The sequence below is a fragment of the Panthera uncia genome (genome assembly GCF_023721935.1).
Source record: "Panthera uncia isolate 11264 chromosome C1 unlocalized genomic scaffold, Puncia_PCG_1.0 HiC_scaffold_3, whole genome shotgun sequence".
Classification (NCBI taxonomy): domain Eukaryota; kingdom Metazoa; phylum Chordata; class Mammalia; order Carnivora; family Felidae; genus Panthera; species Panthera uncia.
The window spans coordinates 27,838,210-27,860,822 of record NW_026057584.1 but is presented as its reverse complement, the minus strand read 5'-3'; the positions used below and the strand labels follow the sequence as shown (position 1 = coordinate 27,860,822).

The window sequence follows — 22,613 nt, the reverse complement described above, 5'->3', positions numbered from 1 at the left end:
ATAAATAAACATTAAAAAAATTTTAAAAAACAGAATTTTAAAAAACAGTCCAGTGAGCTTCCATGCAAGTATGAATTTCATACCTTCCTTTACAACTCTTATTCAATTGTCCACAAGAACTTTGACATTGGAATTATAACTACAGTAGAGAAGCATCATTACTTGAAAACTTTTTATCAAATGGTTTAAGAACAAACATGAAATCAAGTAGGCTTCACATGGAAACTTTCTTTGAAAAGCATTTTACATGGATATGTCATGTGCACTTAACCACAGTCTGAGACACTAACAACCAATCGTTATAGAATTACAGTTCTCCACTTAGTCTACCTTCTGACTCTCTTTGCAACTCCATTTAAAAAAATGCTCTAACCCTCAAAATGCTCTCCTCATTGTCACTCGTCTTGCTTATTCAATAATATATAATAAAAAATGCTCTAGTCTAGGGCATATATAATTATAGGTGTATATTTTTAAGAATCTCTCTCCAATACTTAAATGCAGTTACCATTTAATGAAGTAAATGACTAAGACCATTTAAGTAATAGACTATTTTTCCCTTAGCCCTGACAGTCTGATTGGAAAATATCATTTTTATTTCTGACTCATTTTTCTAAATTCCTATAAGAAAAACAATGATCAACAACATTATAGCTGCTTTGCAGGATCCTTGGCTGGAAATAGTTTAGAGTGAATCCAATTTTGTGCTTTCTTCCAATGATGTGACTTATGAGCTTCATTAGAGAAGAGAACTTGCTTGGATTCCTATGTTACTCATTGGACCCAGTCATTATAACTTTAAGCTCTCTTCGGCTAAATAAATACTCAGAACACTATTGCTCACATTATGGTGATGTGTGCAGCTTTATCATTTACATTGATTTTGCTGATTCTTAAGAATAAATTGGAAAGGAAGGAAATTACAGTCTAAAGAAGAAGAGATGCCATATCTGACCTTTAGTAAATTGAAGGCAAATGTTTAAAATAACTGTGTTTTACATCTTCATCACAAAACAAGATGTATACCAAGGAGTAAAGGCAAATTCTGATGATGACTATATTTCTTTTCTTTCAACCAACCACATTTGTAATTTTTCCTATTCCTGCTTCAGTTTTCTCAAAAACTGGGTGCTTTATTCTTGGTTCCATTTTGTTCTTTCATGCATGCATTATTTTTCTATATATTTAATTCTATATTGAAAAGGTATCAGTCTTATTCATTCATCCTTATTGAATGTAGTCATTTACTTCTATAGTAGCAACCATTCTTTTTTTAAAATTTTTTTAATGTTTATTTATTTTTGAGAGAAAGAGACAGAGCATGAGGGGGAGAGGGACCGAGAGAGAGGGAGACACAGAATTGGAAGCAGGCTCCAGGTTCTGAGCTGTCAGCACAGAGCCCGATGTGGGGCTCGAACTCACGAACCGTGAGATCATGACCTGAGCTGAAGTCAGACACTAAACTGACTGAGCCACCCAGGTGCCCCTAGTAGCAACCATTCTTAATTTTCAACTGTTAGATAAGGTGCCAGGATGTACATATTATCATATAAGATCACCTATCCTGGTTCTACCAATTAGTCATGTCTCTTTTGCCAAGCTTTTGTGTAGAATATTTTCATATTCTGTATTCTCTGAAAATAATCAGGAGAATAGTCTGTATAAGCTGATGTCAATTCAGCAAATATTTTTTGATTATCCAGTTGGCAGTAAATATAATTGAAATACAGAGATATGTTGTAAAGACTACACAAGAAACATGCAGTCTGACCAGTAGGTCATTTTGTTTTGTGTTTGCCGGTTCTGATCAGATGTATTATATTCAAAATATTTGATCTATAAGACCTGTTCTCCACAAAAATTATTTTTGATAGTCAAATGATACCTTTACACAATTAAAAATCTAGAAAAGCCATTTCTCCCATCCTTCATGATTTTTAATTCCCTTATTATTTCTACTGAAGATTGTCTTAAAATTACATTTAACAGAGTCAATAAAAGATCTATATTTTAGCCTTACCTTATGTAAGATACAGAACAAGGTTTTCAGATGTAATTTGAAGTTTTACTACTAACCATTTAAAATTACAGGGGCGCCTGGGTGGCTCAGTTGGTTAAGCTTCCGACTTCAGCTCAGTTCACAATCTCATGGTTTGTGAGTTCAAGCCCCACGTCGGGCTCTGTACTGGCAGCTTAGAGTCTGGAGCCTGCTTCGGATTCTATGTCTCCCTCTCTCTGTCTCTGCTCCTCCCTGGCGCTCTCTCTCTCTCTCTCTCTCTCTCTCTCAGAAATGAGTAAACATTAAAAAAATTAAAATTATGTGGATGATTACCTCTTTAAAAGAAAACAAATTATAGTCAAGTTTAGATTTCCGTATGTAGCGATTATGTAGGTTTATCTCAGTGGGTTCATCTGGTTTTAAGATTTCACCTCATCTCCACCAGTTCGATCTACAGTTTCTGCCCACTGGCAATATTTAATTCAGTAAGCATATTTTCTTTTTTATTGTAACTCTTTTATTTCAGACTGTCCTTTCCTGCAGTACATTACTGCATTTTTTGGATTATAATAAAATATATTTTTATATATATTTAGTAATAATATATATATTTTTTAATTTTGTTTAAATGTTTTTATTTATTTTTGAGAGAGAGAGAGAGATAGAGCATGAGCAGGGGAAGGGCAGAGAGAGAGGGAGACACAGAATCTGAAGCAGGCTCCAGGCTCTGAGCTGTCACCACAGAGCCTGACATGGGGCTCGAACTCACGATCTGTGAGATCATGACCTTAGGTGAAGTTGGACGCTTCACCGACTGAGCCACCCAGGCGCCCCAATAATAAAATATACTTAAAAAAAATTCTTCTGTTTCCTGTAGCAATTCCATCTCAGGAGGAGGTAGCTCTTCTAAAGTTTCAGAAGTAGACACTCTTCCTTGTAACAATGGAAGACTTTCAAAGGTTTTGCAATTTTCCTGACAAAAAGATGTGCTCGTTCAGTATTGGCTTCAAATCTCCTCAGAGTTGAGAACGATTCTGCAAAAATCATAATGGAGCCACTTCTAAGTTCCTTAAAGAGATAGATAGGCAATGGAAATGGAATTCCAGCATTCTGTGGTGGGTAGAGTGGGAACTGGAGGTATAGCCTGGAACTTCATGTCTGAGCAGTCAATATGTTGACTAGATTCCCTGGGGAATCAAGATTTCTGGTAATTAAGATATTGTGTGTCTGTAGCTAATCCAGGAATCCCATGTCACGATGGGTCTCTAATTTTCAGAACTAACTTTACACTTCATGATCAACCTATTTTACTATTGTAAAATAGTACTGGCACCACAGGAGGAGAATAAGGATGAGGCAGGGCTTTATGAAGCCTGTGAAGTATCCAAAACGAGATGAAACTCTGTAGACCAAGACGAGAAGATCCTATTTACTGCCTTTGGCTTCAAAGCCTCCCTGTTTTATGTGTGGACTGCTGCCCAAGTTTTTATTTGAAGAAAGGTTTTAATTGCCTAAGCATTTTTGACTACTGTTAATTAGTCCCAAACTTCATTTTAGTTTTTTAATTTTTTATTTTTCTTATTATTAAATTTTTTTTAATGTTTATTTGTTTTTAAGGGACAGAGACAGAATGTGAGTGGGGGAGAGACAGAGAGAGAGGGAGACACAGAATCCAAAGCAGGCCCCAGGCTCTGATCTGTCAGCACAGAGCCTGATGCAGGGCTCGAACTCATGATCTGTGAGATCATGACCTGAGTGTAGTCTGTTGCCCAACTGACTGAGCTACCCAGGCGCCCCCAAAACTTCATTTTAAAGGGGAATAGTAATGGAGCCACATGAGAACCCATGTCTATTTTTTTTTTTAATTTTTTTATGTTTATTTATTTATTTTGAGACAGAGAGCATGAGTGGGGCAGGGGCAGAGAGAAAGGGAGGGAGAGAGAATCATAAGCAGGCTCTGCACTGTTAGCATAGAGCCCAATGCAGGGCTTGAACTCAAGAACTGTAAGCTGAACTCAGGAACCTTGAACTTGAACTCAAGAACCTGAGCTGAAATCAAGAGTCAGATACTCAACCTACTGAACCACCCAGGCACCCTCCACCCCTGTGTTTACTTATTTTTAGACCAGAGATTGCTTCCCTCTCAGAGTCACTTATTTATACTGACATTTTATGAAGATTACTCAGCTCTCAAGGTAAATGTATATATTGAGTAACATTTGAATTTACAGTAAATTTACTTAAATTGGCATTCAGACTCAAAATAACATCTAAATTTCAAGCATTTTCCTCTATACTTATGTGTTCCCAATTATGTAATGATGTGATACCAAGATTGGTAATCAAAAATCCTTAAATCCCAAAAATGGTTTCAATTCTTTTTTCCTCCATGGTTGCCTCTGTGCTAGCTTTGTGAGTGAGAGTCTTCCAAGAGGATGAGAAAAGTAATTTCATGAAGACATAGTGTCTGACAGAAGATATTTGTTATAATGATCATCTAAAGCAGATTTCCAGCTCAATTGCCCTTGATCGATGTGTATAGAACTTTATTCAGGAAATTGCTTGATTGGGAGATTGTAAAGGAAGCAAAAGATAAAGACCTGTAAATGAGAAAATGTGAAAATTCTGATCAAAGGCAGACACTTTTTTAAAATAGCCAAGGCAGCAGAACAGTAAAGAGAGCTATGTCAGGGCTCTTTGAACCACCCTAGCAGAAGGGGCCAGGCTGTCTTCATTACACAGCATCATTCTTGTTTCCTCCTCAGGGTGCTGACTGATAACTGAAGTTATGTTATTGATTTTGCATCTCCCTACAGAATATGCTTCAGAAAAATGGGAATATTGTTGATCTGTTTATTGTTTTATTTTCTGAAAGTAGAATAATCCTTGACACATACATGGGCACTTAATAAATGCTTACTGGGTGGATGGTTGGAAGGATGGTTGGATGGATGGATGGATGGATGGATGGATGGATAGGTAGATGAGTAGATAGATGGATGGAGAGATAGATAAAATATGTGAACTGAACCTAAGAAATAATCAGAATTGGGTAGATCTATTTTTTTTGTTTGTTTATTTTTGAGAAAGAGATAGAGAGACAGAGCGTGAGCAGGGGAGGGACAGAGAGAGAGAGACGGAGACATAGAATCCCAAGCAGGCTCCAGGCTCTGAACTGTCAGCACAGAGCCTGACACAGAACTCGAACTTGCCAACCGTGAGATCATGAGCTGAGCTGAAGTTGGAAGCTTAACCGACTGAGCCACCCAGGTGGCCCCCTGGGTAGATCTATTTTGATAAAAACAATTTTCTGGAACATAGAATTTGAAATTTAGATGTTGTGTGCAAGCAATAAATAAAACTGGAATACGGAGTTATAAAATTAAATAACCACACAGTCAGGCTGCGGTGCTGAGGTTAAATTCAATGAGATGATCACCAAGGAGGCCAAAACTTTCTCTATTACAGGGCACCATCTTATTTTCACTTTTAATGGCATTTTTCTTCATCTGAACCTATTCTTTTTCACTTTTTTGCTAAAAAGGAAAACTCAAAAAATTACAAATGTGTTTTTAAAAGTAAAGAAATTAATATTGTGTTTAATAAAAATGTCCTAAGTTAGATTAAAACTTTTTTTCTCCCTTTGTAAAGTGCTTCCTAACTTCTGTAATGTTTTCATTATGCTCTGTCTTTCCTTTCTTCAAACCACTTTCATAAATTCCACAGAATGAGAAGCTGTCCATCCAACCCTTTGGTCCTGTTTTGTCATGTTCCATAAAAGTTATGGTTTGCGATTTTTTTTGTGATGTCAGAGTCTAATCAACTATAACATGGACTGAACAGTCAGCCTTTACTGTGGGCACACTTTATACACTTGTGGAAAGTCAGTGTAATAGATTTGACATTGTAAGCTCACGAGGTGTTTATCATTTATGAAGGACACATATTTCAGTGCTCAAAGCCTCAAAGTAACATAGGGTTCACCCTTCGCTATGGTCTTAATGCATGCATATGCTTGTCTTGAGCCAACATGAACCCCCCTCAAAAGAAGAGGCTACACAGATTAAAACTTCCTAGTATAGCTTCTCTAATGGCTTGCACATTTAGAATGGCAAAGCTCTAATTTTTTTACAATAATAGCCTCCCTGTAGCATCTCATGAAGTCTGTGGCTTCATTCCTCCATGAAGGCTTGTAGCTATCAGTTTGGCAAGAATCAAAATCCAAAGCTCCAACTGCTACCTGCTTCTGACTCCAGGAACTTCTGTCCCCTCCCCATATGGCTTGATCCTACATCCCTCAAGGGGACATTGGGCCAACCTTCAAATCTTCACACTTTCAGGGGCAAATGACAGCAATGTACCTGGCTCATTTCTCAGGGGGGTCAAGAGGAAAACTAAGAAGAATTTTGTGTTGATATACCCATATTTTTCATGTCTATTTTCCTCTCTCAACTTTTAGTAGTATATTTTTATGTGTGCTGAGTATGAGATTAAAAATTCCTTTAATCTTAAAGTAAGTATGGTCCCTGAATCCCTTTTTGATTACAGGGTTCCCGGCAGCATTTGTTGCAGCCTGGGCTCTGGCGCGAGCGACTCTGGCTGACGCAAGGTGAGTGAAAAAGAAGAGGTAAAGAGAGAGCCTAAAATTTCCTAAGACTCAGTCTTCCTGCCTGGAATTTACACTGGCTGCTGTTGTGGACCACATTTCCTTTTATGGACATCATGTAGGAAATTACCTTGGTGAAATTATAGCCTTTGATACATTACCAGCAAGCTATCCATCCCAGAGGTCTTGGGACAGAAAGACTCACAGACCAGATTAGGATGCTTGACCTCTCTGGTTTGTAATATCATTTTAAAACATATTGTAAGAATTCAAGGGGAAGGAGATAGGTAAGTTAACATGCTTAAGATAATGGTGCAAGCATGTGGAAGGATCGCACCACCTGAGTCATGGGATAGGCAATATTCAGATCTCCTCTCTCAATCTGTCCATGTCAGCCATCCCCACTTGATGGTGTGGTTTTGAAGACCAGAGATGTGGTTGCAGCAAGGAGACCCACAGACAGAAGGTGCCCTGGGCCAATGACACACAATTGCTTTCTCGTATTGATGAGAAGAAAGTATACTTGGTCATAGTTATAGCTGGCCAGTTAGCCTGCTAAACAGCTTTGGGTTTTATTTGTGTTCCTTGGGCAAAAAATACATGGGCACGGGTTTCACCAATCAGTGGTGGAATTAAGATGTCAAGGATATTGAGCACTTCCTGTCTATCAGGGGTATTTTGTGTCTCATATATATGGTGTATCGTGAATATATAGTGCCCAGTTATACTTATGCTTAACATGCATGGGCTCCACTTATTACAAACTTATCTCTATTTGATGCAAACTATGGGTTTCATCCAACCCGTTTGGGTTTTTTTGGTCTTTTATAGCATAATTAAATGTTTTCAAAAAATAAATGCACATTGGAAGTGATTCACTAGGATTACCAAGTAGCCTGGGGCTAATTTGAAGTAGCATTTTATTATTATTATTAATTATTATTATTATTATTATTTAATGTTTATTTGAGAGAGAGAGAGAGAGTGTGTGCGAGTGCATGAGGGAGGGGCAGAGAGAGAGGAAGACAGAGGATCTGAAGCAGGCTATGTGCTGACAGCAGTGAACTTGAACTCATGAACTATGAACTCATGAACTATGTGGAACTTGAACTCATGAACTATGAGATCGTGAGTTGAGCTGAATGAAGTCCAATGCTTAATCAACTGAGCCATGCAGGTGCCCCTGAAGTAGCATTTTAAAGTACAATGCAGTGATGGTGAATGATGGTAAAAGACCTTATTTTTAGACTTACACAGACCTGAGTTCAAATCTTGGTTTAGCTGCTGTTAGCTTCAAGACCATGGGAAACACATATGACCTCTTTGTACATCCGTTTCTTGATATAAAACAGAGATAATAATGTATACAGGACATTAATACAGACAAAACGCTTAGCACAGCCTGGTAGCTGACAGGCACTAAATGCAGACATAATGAGGAAGGGTTCAGGTGCAGGTAACTCACAGGCCTGTTCTACTACTTGTTGGTCTGTGACAACAGATGTACTACCTGGCCTCTCTCATCAGTGAAGTGCAGGTAAAATGAATATTACTCTTCACGGCATTGTTGTAAGATTGAATGGGAATGTATGTAAAATACCTACGGTTTTGGAATAGAGTTTGGAATAGTAAGTAGGAAATACTTATTAGCAAGTATTATTCCCTTATTTCATTAATTTATACCTATATGTAATGTCTGACCAAAAATAATGTTTTTGTTATGTTATTCCATTAGAAAGCAGGACTTATGTTTTCATTAATCCTAACTGATGGTACTTATCCTATCGAGCCAGCGGAGCCTTGATTCTGCTAAAGTTAGAGCTTAAAAATGAGGCTGGAGAAGAGATGGGGGCCACATCTTCCAGATCTTTATAGGTTACATTAGGATGGTTGTTTTCTTTTTTTTTTCCTTTCAGTGACAATGACAACAGTTTTGCGTTTTATAAAGATCATTACCAGCATGAAAGGAAAAATGGGAGAAAAGTAATAATAAAGATGACAGCTAGCATTTTTTAAAAAAAATATTTACTTATTTTGAGGGGAGTGGGGAGAGGGGCAGAGAGAGAGAGGGAGAGAGAGAATCCTAAGCAGTTTCCATGTTGTTAGGGCGAGCCCAACGCAGGGCTCAATCTCACAAATCATGACATCATGACATGAGCTGAAATCAGCAGTCAGATGCTTAACTGACTGAGCCACCTAGGCACTCCAGTAGCTAGCATTTTTGAATGATACCCACATTCCAGGCACTTTCTAAGGGTTCTGTAACTATTAGTTTAATTGAATTTCATAACAACCCTGTGAGACTGAGACCAGAATCGTTGTACCCAACATTGCACAGCCACAAGTGGTAGAGAAGGAATTTGTCTAGACAGTTGGGCTCCAGAGGCTCTCAATAAATACCATGAGCAGAGTAGATGTTTCTTTTAAGACTAGTGGTATTTTTATTTTCTGTGGGGGAGGAGTGTTGTAGAGGGATTCCTTTTACTTTATCACTGACAGCTGCTCACCCTTCAGTTGCTTCAACACCTCTGGTAATGAGGGATGCAGAGGGGACAATGCCTATTGTACCCTGGACAGGTTTTCATGCCTTCATTATATCTGCATTTTGTCCTTCTACCACTTGTAGTTCTATTCTCTAAATCAGAAATACTTCATCGCCTATGATGGACTTTTTAATAGTTCACATTTTTTGCAAGGTGTGAGCTCATGCTGGGGCATCGGTGTTGTATGTAAACATACAGAGCTATTTACTAGCACGTTTCTCTCATTCACATGATACGATTAAATCTACATTTCATGGTGTTCAGAAAGGAAAACCATAACTACAAGTAGTCTGCAACTTCAGTATGTTTGAACTCACTATTCCACCATGTAAAATCTTCCTTAACAAATTCCTGTAGCATTTTGTATGTATATTCTGTTATTTTCCCTTTCTTACATACTATCTTATTTCTCTTGATGTGCATGTATAACTGTCAGATTTGAAAAAAAAAACCTATGAATTACAAACGGGTAGGAGTGAATTTCTCTGTTTTATAATAGAGAACTCTTCAATCCTTGCTGATCAGTTGTTATGGATCTATTTGGCCACTTTCCTCCATTTGCTAAGTGTCTCTTGAGCAAGATAAAGTCTGACTCGATGCAAACTGTGAGTTACCAGGAGATGCATTTTCTCATCCGTTTGTTAATTGTGGCCATTTCCCTTAGCCTCAGACTTCCCATTTGTAAAATGAAAATATTCTTGGTGATGAGTAAGGTTGTGAGTCTGCAGGGGGTAGATTTGAAAATCAGATGAGAGCCCGTTTATGAAAGGGCTTTGTAAACTCCAACTTATATGCAAACATTAAATTTGCTAATAATTGAGGGTTAATGTTATCAACATTATCATTATTGCTATATGTATACGATGATACTGGAAATGTCAAAGAAAACTTACAGTGTCTGCTATTTGATTTCTTGCGGGGTGGGTTGAGTCAGTAAAGAGGTACTAAATCATGATAAATAATTTTACCCTGAGATGTGTAACCATATAACTTAGATTTGGAATTTTAGAGAAAATACATCCTAAGGTATTTTTTTTTGTTCAATCCTCTCATTTGAGAGATGAATAAAATGACTCCCAGAGACATCAGGTTACATCTCCAAAACCTACGGTCAGCCTGTAGCAATTTTGACTCATTCATCCGTTCAACAGATATTCCAAGCCTTGAGCATAGAAAGCAAGCAAAAATATTCACAATGCATTTTATATTGAATTAGATAATTAGTTTTCTTAGCGATCTTTTATTCTTCCTTGAAAATCATAAACTGAATCATACACCATTAACAGTCATATGTATTTTTTTTAAGAAAAAAATTATACGTCTATTGTTTTTGAGGCAAAACATTCTTTAGGTACACAATATTTCAAAAAGTACAACTGATGCTGAATATTGCTCTGAAACAGTTGAACTAATGCCAAAAAATTAAATATAAGTTAGATCATATGACTCCTCTGTGCAAAACATTTATTCCTGCCTTACTCAGAATAAAATTTTGAATTTTATAGTGTCCTGATCTGAACGTGATAATTGGGTTAAGGGGTCATTTTATATTTATTTTGCATATAAAATAAAACTATATTATCACATACATAGCATGATTTCAAAGTTGCCTAACTTGATTTTTCATGAAATTCAGCTTGTCTCTGGATAGAAAGTTTTTGTGGGTTTTCTTGAGGGTAATCTGACCTACAGAGAGTGCTCTGCCACAAAGTTCAGCTTTGGAGCCAGCTTGGGGCATCCTCAAAGGATGAATGGGATCTCTGCTCCTGTCTCAAATATTTGAGATTCTTCTTTTTTCTAATCTGGCCTTCCAAAGCTAGAACTCTGATTTTCTCTGTAGCCTTGCCTATTAGAGGTAAGCCGACCAGACTCAGTTTTGGAAGATCCTCTAAATGCTACTGAATACACAAAGGAAGTCTTACAGTTCTAAAATTCTATCAAAAGTTATTTGGCTAAGCTAGGGTAAGAAAATTGAGTAGTTTTGATTGGACAAATGAGCTTAAAAAGTGACTATATTTGTTTCTCTTTCTTTTTACTTAATGAAAGCAACCCCCCCCCCCCCCCATTAGCTACCTTATTACCTTCTCCCTGCTCATTCAAAGGAGATGAGATGCCAACAGGAAAGGTGGGACCCAGTTGTGCAAAGGACCAAGAAAGATAGCTTCTATCATTTCGAGGAAATCTGCATGGTTCCCAGGGCTTCTGCACTTCCCCTGCTCTTGTCACATTGTGAGTTGTGGGTACGATGTGGTGTTCGGTCAGCACAACTCCCTGGATCTGTTCTGGCAGAACAGTGCCTCTCCTATTCCCGGTTCTGGCTCCAGGAAGTCCTAGTTCCTAGTTTCTAGTCAGACCCTTGTGCCTCATGCTCACTACTCAGAACTGCATTTTTAGTTACGTTCATTTCCGCATTTTTGAGAGTGTTAAAAGTTAATTTGTGAAGTCTGAACAGAGGGTAGTTTCTGAGCCATGTTAACAAACACAGCATGAGCTGGGACATTGAGGAATGAATGAATGAAAAGCAAGGATTAATAGTGTTTTCTTAAAAAAAAAATCTGACATCTCAGTTGCCTTTCATATCAAAGGGTGAATTTGAAACATTGACATTGAAAATTATCAAAGCCAAGTTTTTCCTGTTTCTAGAGGTAGCTGGTTTTGACCTAGTTCCAAATAGAAGTATTTTATAGAGCTGCAATTGTACAACTGAACTGAAGTGTGTTAGGAGACACCGTGATGAAATGTTATTGAGGCAAAGAAAGAAGATTGTGGAGATATTACCAAAAGTCAAAGCAAAAAGAAAATTTAAAGAATTCAAGAGCCTTGCAGCTAGTGAATCGGTGTTCAATTTATATTCATACAATATATGCCACTTTCCATTTAGTAGGAAGCATTTTTCGGGTAGCGTGATAGACATTCTGCACAACTCAGTCACACTTATCTTTCCTGTATGGTTGAATAACGTGAAAAATACATGCATGCAAATAATGCTAGGAAAGGCTTAATAATGTGCGAGTGCAAAATCTCCCTGTCTTTGATTTCCATGTTATTCAAACTTCAAGTCCATTGATTCTGCAGATTGCAGTGTATCAGGGTCAGGATTATACTTTCGTCTTGGGGTCTAGTTGATTCTACTGTGGTACATCTTTCTAATGGAATGCTGTGCTACTGAGCTGTCTTGGTACCGATAGGAAAAGAAATAAAAAATGTACTGTTAAAAGGAAAGAGCCAGTTGCAGAACAGAGTATACGTTGCACTTCTCGTAGGGTAGGGGAAAATAAGATATAATATTTGGATTTGTATATGCATAAGAAAACACTGGAAACATATACAATAAAGTAATAAAAGATGTGATGTATACAGAGAGAGACAGGGGCAGAGGAAAATAGGAAGATGGGAAGAACTGAGATGTCTCAATGGCTGTCTTTTCATATAGTTTGATTTTTCAAATGGGAATGTATCACCTGTATGAAAATGTTAAAATTTAAAACTATATGGTCATTACATATATACTGAAAATGTTTTACCTTCAAGGGGATAGTTGAAATTGCTTTGTATTATCCCTAACTTATTCATTAATTTAAAAGTAACTTTTTGATAAGTTTATCATCTAGAATTAAAAAATTATCCTTATATCCCTAATATTTTTTATATAATTTCATTTATTGTCCCTACAATTGATGCTAGGTTTTGTCTAAGGAGAAAGAACCCAAGAAAGAAGCTTTTAGTCATGTATCTTTAATGTATAAAAACTGTTTAAAGTGCTACATTAAAGTTTCAAGCAGAACTAGTTTTTCTCAACACTGTTCCATTTATTCCAATTTCACCCAATCGCAAACCAGCCTGGGTGAGACTGAGTCAACTTACTTTCAATTCAATTCAATCCAAAAAATATTTGTCAACTACCTACATGCTCCATATTATTATAGGCACTTATACTACATCAGAAAATAAGAAAAACTTTCCCTGTTCATGTAGAAACTAAATTCTAGTTGGGATGGCAGTTGAGAAGATAAACATAACAAATAGGTAAATCATATAGTGTTTTTATTAAGTACTGCTAAAAACAAGCTTTTTACAGTCAAAGATAAAATCATGGATTTTATGCTAATGTAAAATGAGCATTGTCAAAGATCTTTTAACTCAGTAATTAATGAGGGAACGAGTAAGATGTTATAACTGGTTCAAAGAAGAAATATAGGAATCACATGCTTATATTTAGCAAAATGAACACTGAAATAAATTTATAAATACATGCAAAAATTCAGTCTTCATAAGGCAATAATCAATCATATTCCACCAAACACAACTAGTTTTCATTTCTATGTATATTTTCACTTGCTTCTAGTTTTCTAATGCATATCTTTTTTTTTTTTTTAATTTTTTTTTTTTGACGTTCATTTATTTTTGAGACAGAGAGAGACAGAGCATGAACAGGGGAGGAGCAGAGAGAGAGGGAGACACAGAATTTGAAACAGGCTCCAGGCTCTGAGCTGTCAGCACAGAGCCTGACGCGGGGCTTGAACTCATGGACCATGAGATCATGACCTGAGCCGAAGTCGGACGCTTAACCGACCAAGCCACCCAGGCGCCCCTCTAATGCATATCTGTCAACAAGGATCATTTGCATTACTGTCAATTTTTTTTCAATGTTTATTTTTGAGACAGAAAGAGCATGAGCAGGGGAGAGACAGAGAGAGAGGGAGACACAGAATTCAAAGCAGGCTCCAGTCTCTGAGCTGTCAGCACAGAGCCCAACTTGGGACTCGGACTCACGAACTGCGAGAGCCGGTAACGTGAGCCGAAGTTGCATGCTTAACTGATTGAGCCACCTACTGTCAGCTTTTTATTGCATTTCGATGGATAAGAATGATTCACATTATTGTCAGTATTCTATAGCATGTGGAGTTATAACATAGAATTGTTGGAACTTTTGGAAGCGAGAAGACTTTCTCATTCCAGTGATAAGAAAATGAAGTATCAGGTGCACCACATTTATAAGACAATAATTTTTTGTGGCTCTGGAACTGTGGTTTTGACTCTTGTTGATATAAAATTAAACAGTATTTATAATGCTCCACAGTTCATCGTATGGAAACCAAGACCCATTACACATTTTTTCACTAGTTTGGGTATTTAATGAGGGGTGTGTGTGTGTGTGTGTGTGTGTGTGTGTGTGTATGTATGTGTGTCTACTTATCTTTCAATCAAAAGCTTGGGACCGGGTGGGGGGGGGGTGCCTGGGTGGCTCAGTTGGTTAAACATCCAACTTTGGCTCAGGTCATGATCTCACAGTTGGTGAGTTCAAGCCCCACATCAGGCTCTATGCTGATAGCTCAGAGCCTGGAGCCTGCTTCATATCTGTGTCTCCCTCTCTCTCTGCCCCTCCCCTGCTTGCATTCTGTCTCTCCCTCTCAAAAATAAATAAACATTAAAAAAAAAAAGCTTGGGACAGGAATGTTTGGTAAAACTTAAAATGCTACTTGGTTCTCACTGCCTATTTGCTTGTCAATTTATTCATGAAAATTCTTTTTCATATCTCAGATGCTGGGAACTTAGTGCTGGAAACATCAAGTGGATTTATCAAGCTCCAATCTTAGCAGCTATCGGGGTGAGTGTAAAAAGCCTGTGTAGTAGAAAGAAAGGAATAGGATGCATAATTAAGTTGCTGCTAAAACTGAGAGAGAGTTTGTCTCTTTCTTCTACAAAGAGTGTATCTGTCTCTTTCTTCTACAAAGGTTTAGGAGACTCGCACATTACAGCAATAGCTGTTGGGAGGGTCTGGGCTAGGATCATACCAGTACTTGTGGCTGATGCTGAGATCCATGCAGAAAGCACAGACCTTGCTTTAATCAGCTAGCACATGGTTAAATTCCAGGGCTTCAAGATATCTGTGACCATTTACATGTTCAAGGAATTGGAAGGTCCTAAAACTCTTCTCTCTCTACATCTGTTATATTATAGCTCCACTTTACTGTTCTGATCACCTGGTAGTAAGTGGGTCAGGAGGAGAGGACAAATAGTGGGAGAACAGAGGAATTACTGGGAGAAAGAAAACTCATAGGATGCTTCATTATAAAGCATTGACTAAACCTCTTCCTTGGCATAATGTCTTCCAGTAGTTAAGAGGATGCTATGTGGAGACATATTCCACAGAATCCTGTCTGATATGTATTAGAAAAAGACTTGAGTAGGCAATGTGTATTGCATGGACCTTATCTGCCTATAATATTTCACGGGTGTGTTATATCTGTGTTGTGAAAGAAAACAAAGTTATACTTCTTTGTGTCTGACAAAACTCACCAAAATGTTTACTCTTGACTTCCCTTGAAGGCTTTATCGCTTCTCTGTGGTTTGATGAAGAAATTATACCATCTCATGTTTTCTTGTGTTAATTCAAGATTATAAACATCTTAATACAATGACTTATGTTCCCATATTAACTGTTAAATCATTTGAAAGTAATGTAGGAGTCTAATTCTTAATGATTTTCTTTTTTTTTTTGTCTTTCTTTGTTCTCCAGTTTCTTACTTTTCTCATTTTGTTTTCTGTAGCACAATGCATCACCCAGTTTGTCATTATGTTGCCACACTGGATACAGAGGGACAGCTATTAATGGGACTGAGGTTTTGTAGTATTTATCCAGAGTCAGAGAAAAGCTTGTTTATCTCATAGGAAAAATGCAGAAAGAAAAATAGAAAAGATTGAAAAGGACTCTTCATTTCAAAAGCCCATTGGTGTAAGTGCTTATGGGGGAAATAAAATGTAGAACACTTTTAGAGAAGCCGGTTTGTATCCTTGCGAAAACAGCATGTTAGCAAAGTAGAACAGATTCTATGTCATAGGAGAAGCTATAAACAGACTGTGGGTAAATGAACGAATGACTTACATTTATAAACTCTTATCATTTAATTTTAATTTTAATGAAGGGCTGCTTTCTTAGTCTGGGGATAAACCACCCCATCAAACCATTTGGTGGTAAACTATATCCCTGGGGGAACATGAATGAAGTTAAAGATACAAATTAACTTTATGAAGTAGGGTCTGGTGTTTACCACTCTGATTTCCCTTTTATCTGCTAATACTCTATCCTCATCTGTGCTTCCCCACCTTTCATTTTCTTTCCTCCTAGTTCCTCCTCTACGGGGTTCGCTCATCCATCACTTACCGTCCTCTTTTTAAGGGGTCTTTTTACTTTTAGTGTCTTCAGTGCTTTGTACTAGAATTGTGAAATAAGAGATAATTAAACATTATATGAAAATGTAGGTGAGTTTAAGAACATCAAGTTTGAGTTTTCATTTGCTGGAAAGAAAAGACCTGTGAAAAGTCTAAGAGATTCTCGCAAAATTAATAACTGAAGCAGAGGACAGTGGAGAAAAGTAAATCATAGGACGTCTTCCATTGAAACCGTTGATTTAAAATTTTTTTAATGTTTATTTATATTTTAGAGAGAAAGAGAGAGAGAGCGCACAAGCAGGGGAGGGGCAGAGACAGAGGGAGATGCAGAATCCAAAGCAGGCTCCAGGCTGTCAGCACAGAGCCTGACCAGGGGCTCCAACTCACAAACTGTGAGATCATGACCTGATCTGGGACGCTTAACTGACTGGGACAAAGTGGGACACTTAACCAACTGAGCCACCCAGGCACCCCCAAAACCATTGATTTTTTAGCCAAAGCTTTGTGTTTTTGTGTTTGTTTGTTTTCAGATCTTAGTTACAACGTCAACATGGATGAGAAGTTTATTTGCTGAGGTTTCTAAACTGAAAAGTAAAACAGTAAAGTTAGGTGATTATGGAGGTTCTTAGAAGATTCCCCATTGGGGAAAGAGAGCTAGAAATGATGGTACACTCAATGCATTTTGAAGAAAACTTAGGGGGAAGCCACTTTCATATTCTCGAACTAAAATTATGACAGCTCCAAAGCAAGAATTCTTAAATGTTTTTCCAATGTCACAACACCCATTTATTCTCATGAATCAGAGAAGATTCAAGAGAAGCTTTCTGTTCTTTGAGCGACCATTTTGTTTTAGTATTACAATTCAGTTATCACAGTTCCCTTTAAGATCCTCTCATTTCACTGTAGAACCAGTCTGTAAGGAAAGAGGTGTGCCTGAACCTCGTCCTCGTGTTCTGAGTGACAAGGCTCCCTCCTCTCAGCTCCTCAGCGTCCTGAAGCTGGGAAGCATGGCAAATAACAGCAAACACTGCACAGTGCTTACCTTGCAGTGGGCACTGTTTTAAGTGCTTTATTTACATAGATTTATCTAATCTTCTAGAAGAGGAAACTGCCCGAGGTCACACAGCTAGTAAGTGATGGAGTAAGTGGCTGGTAAGTGGGGATTCTAACTTCAGGCCCACTGTCTCTACCCAATGAACTCCTTGCACCTATAATAAAATCTAACGTTCCTGATAGTCTAGAGAAGTCCCCGGTCACTCGTGCCTGCACCATTTACATGCAGTACCTCAGCCACATTGTTTTCCTTTCAGATCCTTGAACTTGTCCACCTCTGCCTCCTCAGGGCTCTCCCACATTCTGCTCTGTACCCCTGGAAGGTGGGGATGTGCTTTCTTCCATTCCTCACTTTAAATGCCACTTCTTCATTGTGGCCTCCTTGATGCCTCCAGTCTAAATTAGGTCACACCTGTCATAACCCACAGAGCAAGGTGAGGTTTTTTTCCTTCTGAAGATCATCACAATGTGTGAAGCTCCTAATTGTTGAGCGTCCATCTTGCCCTCTAAGCTACAAGGATTATGTGATCAAGAACCATATTTTCCCTAAACTTCTATATTTCTAGTGCCTAGCAGGTTTCCTGGTGCAGAGTGGCCACTCAATAAATATTTGTTGAAAAAATAAAACCGGTGTGCGAAGTAGATGCCCTGAGGAACTGGTAAGAGGCAAGAAGTGAAATGAGAGCACCAAGCAAAGTGCTGTGTAATTTACAGAACCTCTGCATTTCCTGTAACCTTTTCATTTCCAGAGAAGGTAACTAGAGTCCACGCAGATAAAGGTCACAGATAGTGTGACAAAATAAGACTAAGCACGGTTTTGACCATGTTCTTGTCACTTGCACTCCAAAACGTGTCAAGATTGTTTCTTGAATTTATGGGAAAAAGGTCTTACAATTTTTAAGGCAATATTTACAGTTTTTATATATTAACTTTGGATAAAATATTTGTTTTTCAAACTTGCATTGCATGTGGCAGGGTTTTATGTAATTAGATATGCTCCATATACACTATCAGAAATTATTTGCCAAGAATTTTAAATATAGGTTGGATCCCTCACTTAATTCTGGCTTTGGATACTGGAATAGCAGAGATTCTATTAATTGGAATTTTGTGTATCTGGGAGTAAAATCTGGGAGTAAATGTGATCAGAAGTTCTAAGCTATATATAAAGCAAACTGAATTTAAGAGAAGATAGGAGTTTATAGAGAATAAGCATTTATAGGTTCTAACTTGAAGAAGTCATACCGAGAGAATCGAATTTTAGAGATCATCAGACTTTAGTATAAATTTAGGATGAACCACTGTATTTTGGAATCACACAATCTAAAATTATAGCACTGTTGTTGGCTTTGTTTTGTTCACAAGTGTTAAAACCATGTTTAAGAGAACATCAGAAAACATTAGAAAACATTCATTTTTTTGTTCTGATAATAAACATTTGCCAATATAACAATTTTTTATTCACCTGCAACACGCTGTTGATTTGAGGATGATTAAGAAAAAATTCTTCTGTATAACATCAAACTCTGAGAGGAATACTTCCTGGTCGACAGCAGAGACGGAGCATTGTTTTGGTGCTGGGCCTTCCAGAACATCGATAGAAGGAAGAAGAGGGCACGCAGGGCAGCATGGTCTGGAAGAAGTGGTAAAGGTGAAGTTGGCGGATGTAATCCATCCTGACCAAGGGGGCCACCGCCCCCGGAGACAGGAGGACCCTACATTCACACAGGAGGCTAAGGGGCAGACTCCTAACCCTGGAGATGCTGCGGGGCAAGTGTGCTCGTGGCAAGCTCCCAAGGCAAAGAAGGATGGGCCAGGTCAAACAAAGTCCATATTCTTCCCACATTTGCTCATTAAATACTTCGGTTTGGCTCCTTCAGGGCTGGAGAGAGAGAAGGGGGGAACGGAAGTGCACGTCAGTTGAGCAGCGCCCCCTGGCAGGGACAATCGGGACCAGGAGAAAGCACCCCTCCCCCCGCGTGTGTCCAAAGGCAGAGCTGAAAATTGCAGGGGCCCAGAGATGGGTTTATAGAGGTTTTACAACAGTGGGCTTTCCTATACATAAATTCTGACTTCTTTCTCTGAGGATGTCTTTTATGATAGACACGTAGAAGTGAACACTCTACATGAAAGGGGGATATGCTGATTTCCCAGAATATAACTAGGGCTTGGAGAGGGCATATCTCACGCAGTCTATTCATTCACTCATTTAACAAGTCCCGATTAAACACCGAGAACATTGCGGGCGCTGGGTGAGGCAATGGCCGTGATACGGTGGGGCGACAGACACCAGTTCCTCCTGAAGCTTAAGCAGAGTGGGTGAGGCAAACATTTAAACGTGACAAGTGCTGGGGTGAGGTTGGAACAGCTTCTGAGGAAAGCTGACATTGAGCCTGAAGCCTCAGAAAATGAGCTACCCTCGCGAGGGAGGGGGAGCAGAGGGAGTGAGAGAAGGATCCCCGCCAAGAGGGCTCTGGGAACAAAGTCTCGGAGATAGCCTGCGGGGCCAGAGGTTTCCAGGCTGAAGTTTTGAGTTCTTTGTTTCAATTCAACTGTGCGTCACTTTGAATCCATCTTTAAATTTTTAATTGAGAGAGAATCTAATGTGTACATTTGCATTATTTAAAAACCACATTTGCATAAAATTGATTCTATATGTGACTGGTTTTAATGCTGATGAGGGGGTCATTTTATTCACCTTCTCGGTTTTGGTTTTTTCTTTGTTTTATCTGTGCTTTGCCTGAAGTAGACCTTTAAGCAAAATTTTACAAGAGGTTCACATGAGAGATGCGAGGACTCTCTAATTTTCTCTTAGAATCGTGTCTTCATCCTCTAGAATAAAATTGAAGAATGTCACCAGGACGCTTCTTCTTGGTCTCGTTCTTTTATCATTCCATTTGCCCCGCGTATAACGTCATTTTTCCGTCTACAGGCTCAGACCTTCCTTTGGCGCAGGGACTTCTCCCTCTTATATTTTTATTGGTTTGTTCAATTTATCATTATCTTTTCTGCAGAAAGAGAAATAAATCTGCATGATAACTTGCAATTCCCTGTTGTCCACACAAGCACCTCTCCCCTTATCGTGTGGGTGGGTCTCTTTGTTCTTTACCTTCCATGTGGGAAGCGTCTTCAGTGGTCTTCCACATTGCTGGATGTGTTCTCCTGCTTTGTTAGATCTGCTGTTTGCTGTTTCTAATACTGATTTTAAGACTTGATTATATCTTATTTTATTTAATTCATTTATTTAAAAATTTTTTTAATGTTTATTTTTTGAGACACACACACACACACACACACACAGTCAGGGATGAGTGGGGGAGGGACTGAGAGAGAGAGAGAGAGAGAGAGAGAGACACACACACACACACACACACACACAGAATCCAAAACAGGCTCCAGGCTCTGAGTCGTCAGCACAGAGGCTGACGTGGGGCTCGAGCTCATGAACCGTAAGATCATGACCTGAGCCGAAGTCAGATGCTTAACCGACGGAGCCATCCAGGCTCCCCAAACTTGATTATAGTTTAGATTCTTTACAATCTTTTCTTAATCCATCCTGCTCTTTAAGTTTCTGTCTCCATCTCAATCTGCGGTAACTCTACTTTATGGACAGTACGGTGCAGTGGTTGAGTGCATGCTATTGCGTCCAGGCGGCAAGGGCCTCAGGAGGCCTCTGCCACGTGCTGGCTGTGTGACTGGGAATAATTTGTGTAAACTGTTACTCAGATTCCTCATCTGTAAAATAGGGCAATAATATGCCTATCTCCTGTGAAGACTGAGTCACTTCGCGTAATACACTTAAGTGGTCAATAACTTAGTTTCTAATTACCCTTTATTCTATACTTTCCTAAATTATTCAGAGTAATTATTTGGAATTTCACCCAACTATTGTTGCAGTATCGGCATATTTCGTTAGCTGATCTTTTAAGGCAGCACGTTTTACTCAATCTTAGTTTTTCTTAATTCTTTCCATAATCCACTTCCTTGTCCTTAAATGCATCATCTTAGTTATTAAACTGATGTTTTGGATGTGTGTATTTTCTGTAGTCAAATTCTTCGGAGTTTTCAGTATTTATTTAGTGTGGTCCGCTGGCCAATTCCTGGTCGTGAGCTTTTTAATATGGATGGAGTTTAAGGTTGGCCTGCCTGAAGCCATCTACAATTTTTCCTTTTCCAGGAAGAGGAAATGACAAGTGATAGTCCCCAGTTGGCATTGCTTCCATAGCTCTGCCAGCTTTAGTTCCTACCACTTCGTCCTTTAAGGGTAATTACACAGCATCGCTTCTCACCAGTTTGACTCCCAGCTGCACTGTATCGCCCGGGGCTGTAGTCATAGGGAGAGTAGAATTAATGGGGCCTGACATGAGTGGCTGTTCACAAAGTAGCACTCATGTGACATCTGTGAGCAGCTCTCACCCTCTTATTGAAAAAGATTTTGTGTCTTAGGCACCGGCGTGGCTCAGTCGGTTGAGCATCTGACTTTGGCTCAGGTCATGATCTCACTATTCTGGAGTTGGAGCCCCTCATCAGGCTTGCTGCTGTCAGCACAGAGCCTGCTTGGGAGTCTCTGTCCCCCTCTCTCTACCGCTCCCCTGCTCATGCGTGCTCTCTCTGTCTCAAAAATAAACAAACATTAAAAAAAAAAAAAGAAAATGATTTTACGTCTGGAGCCAGGTGTTGAGGTGGGTGAGGATGAATGGAGGTCCTCAGCTCTCATGTTTTGCATTTTTTTTTTATCCTCCTGAAGAGAAGGTATAAGATAGTGGTTAAGAATTCACAGTACAGACTCACACAGACCTGGGTCAGATTCCCCTGATAGCTGGGTAGCTTAGGTCAAATCAATTGATCTCTTTGGGCTGGAGTTTCTTCATCCATAATAAAGGGACCTATGCTTGTCCCATATTCCTGTGAGCATTTAAACTCAGGTGTTCAATAAATGGCAGCTCTTACTGGCCTGAAAAATCCTTATTCTTCCGCCATCTCACAGTGCACCTGTGTCCTTCCTCCAGGGTATGGGGCTCAAGTCTCAGCCCCTAGTTCTTATAAGAAGTGTGAAATCAGTGAGAGGTGAGAGCATAGTCAGTAGGTACGATGGCAAAGAAGGTGGCAGGGGGCTGAGGGCTGATGGAGACGATCAGCTGGACCCAGGAGAGGGGCACATGAATCACCCCACAACCCAAATTCTTCGAATTCCAGAAATGGTTGAAAACTCGGCAAGACAAGTTTTATTTTCCAAGAT

At 38.8% G+C, this 22,613-nt stretch overlaps 1 protein-coding gene across 2 annotated transcripts in view; it reads left to right on the top strand.

Annotated features, from left to right (window-relative positions):
• PTH2R (parathyroid hormone 2 receptor) overlaps nt 1-22,613 on the top strand; it is an 86,415-nt gene that overhangs the window by 51,129 nt on the left and 12,673 nt on the right. For both annotated transcript variants that reach the window (XM_049615020.1, XM_049615021.1), the window contains 2 exons: nt 6,548-6,608; nt 14,690-14,756. In XM_049615020.1, the coding sequence (XP_049470977.1) occupies nt 6,548-6,608; nt 14,690-14,756 (128 nt within the window). The remainder of the gene's footprint in view (nt 1-6,547; nt 6,609-14,689; nt 14,757-22,613) is intronic.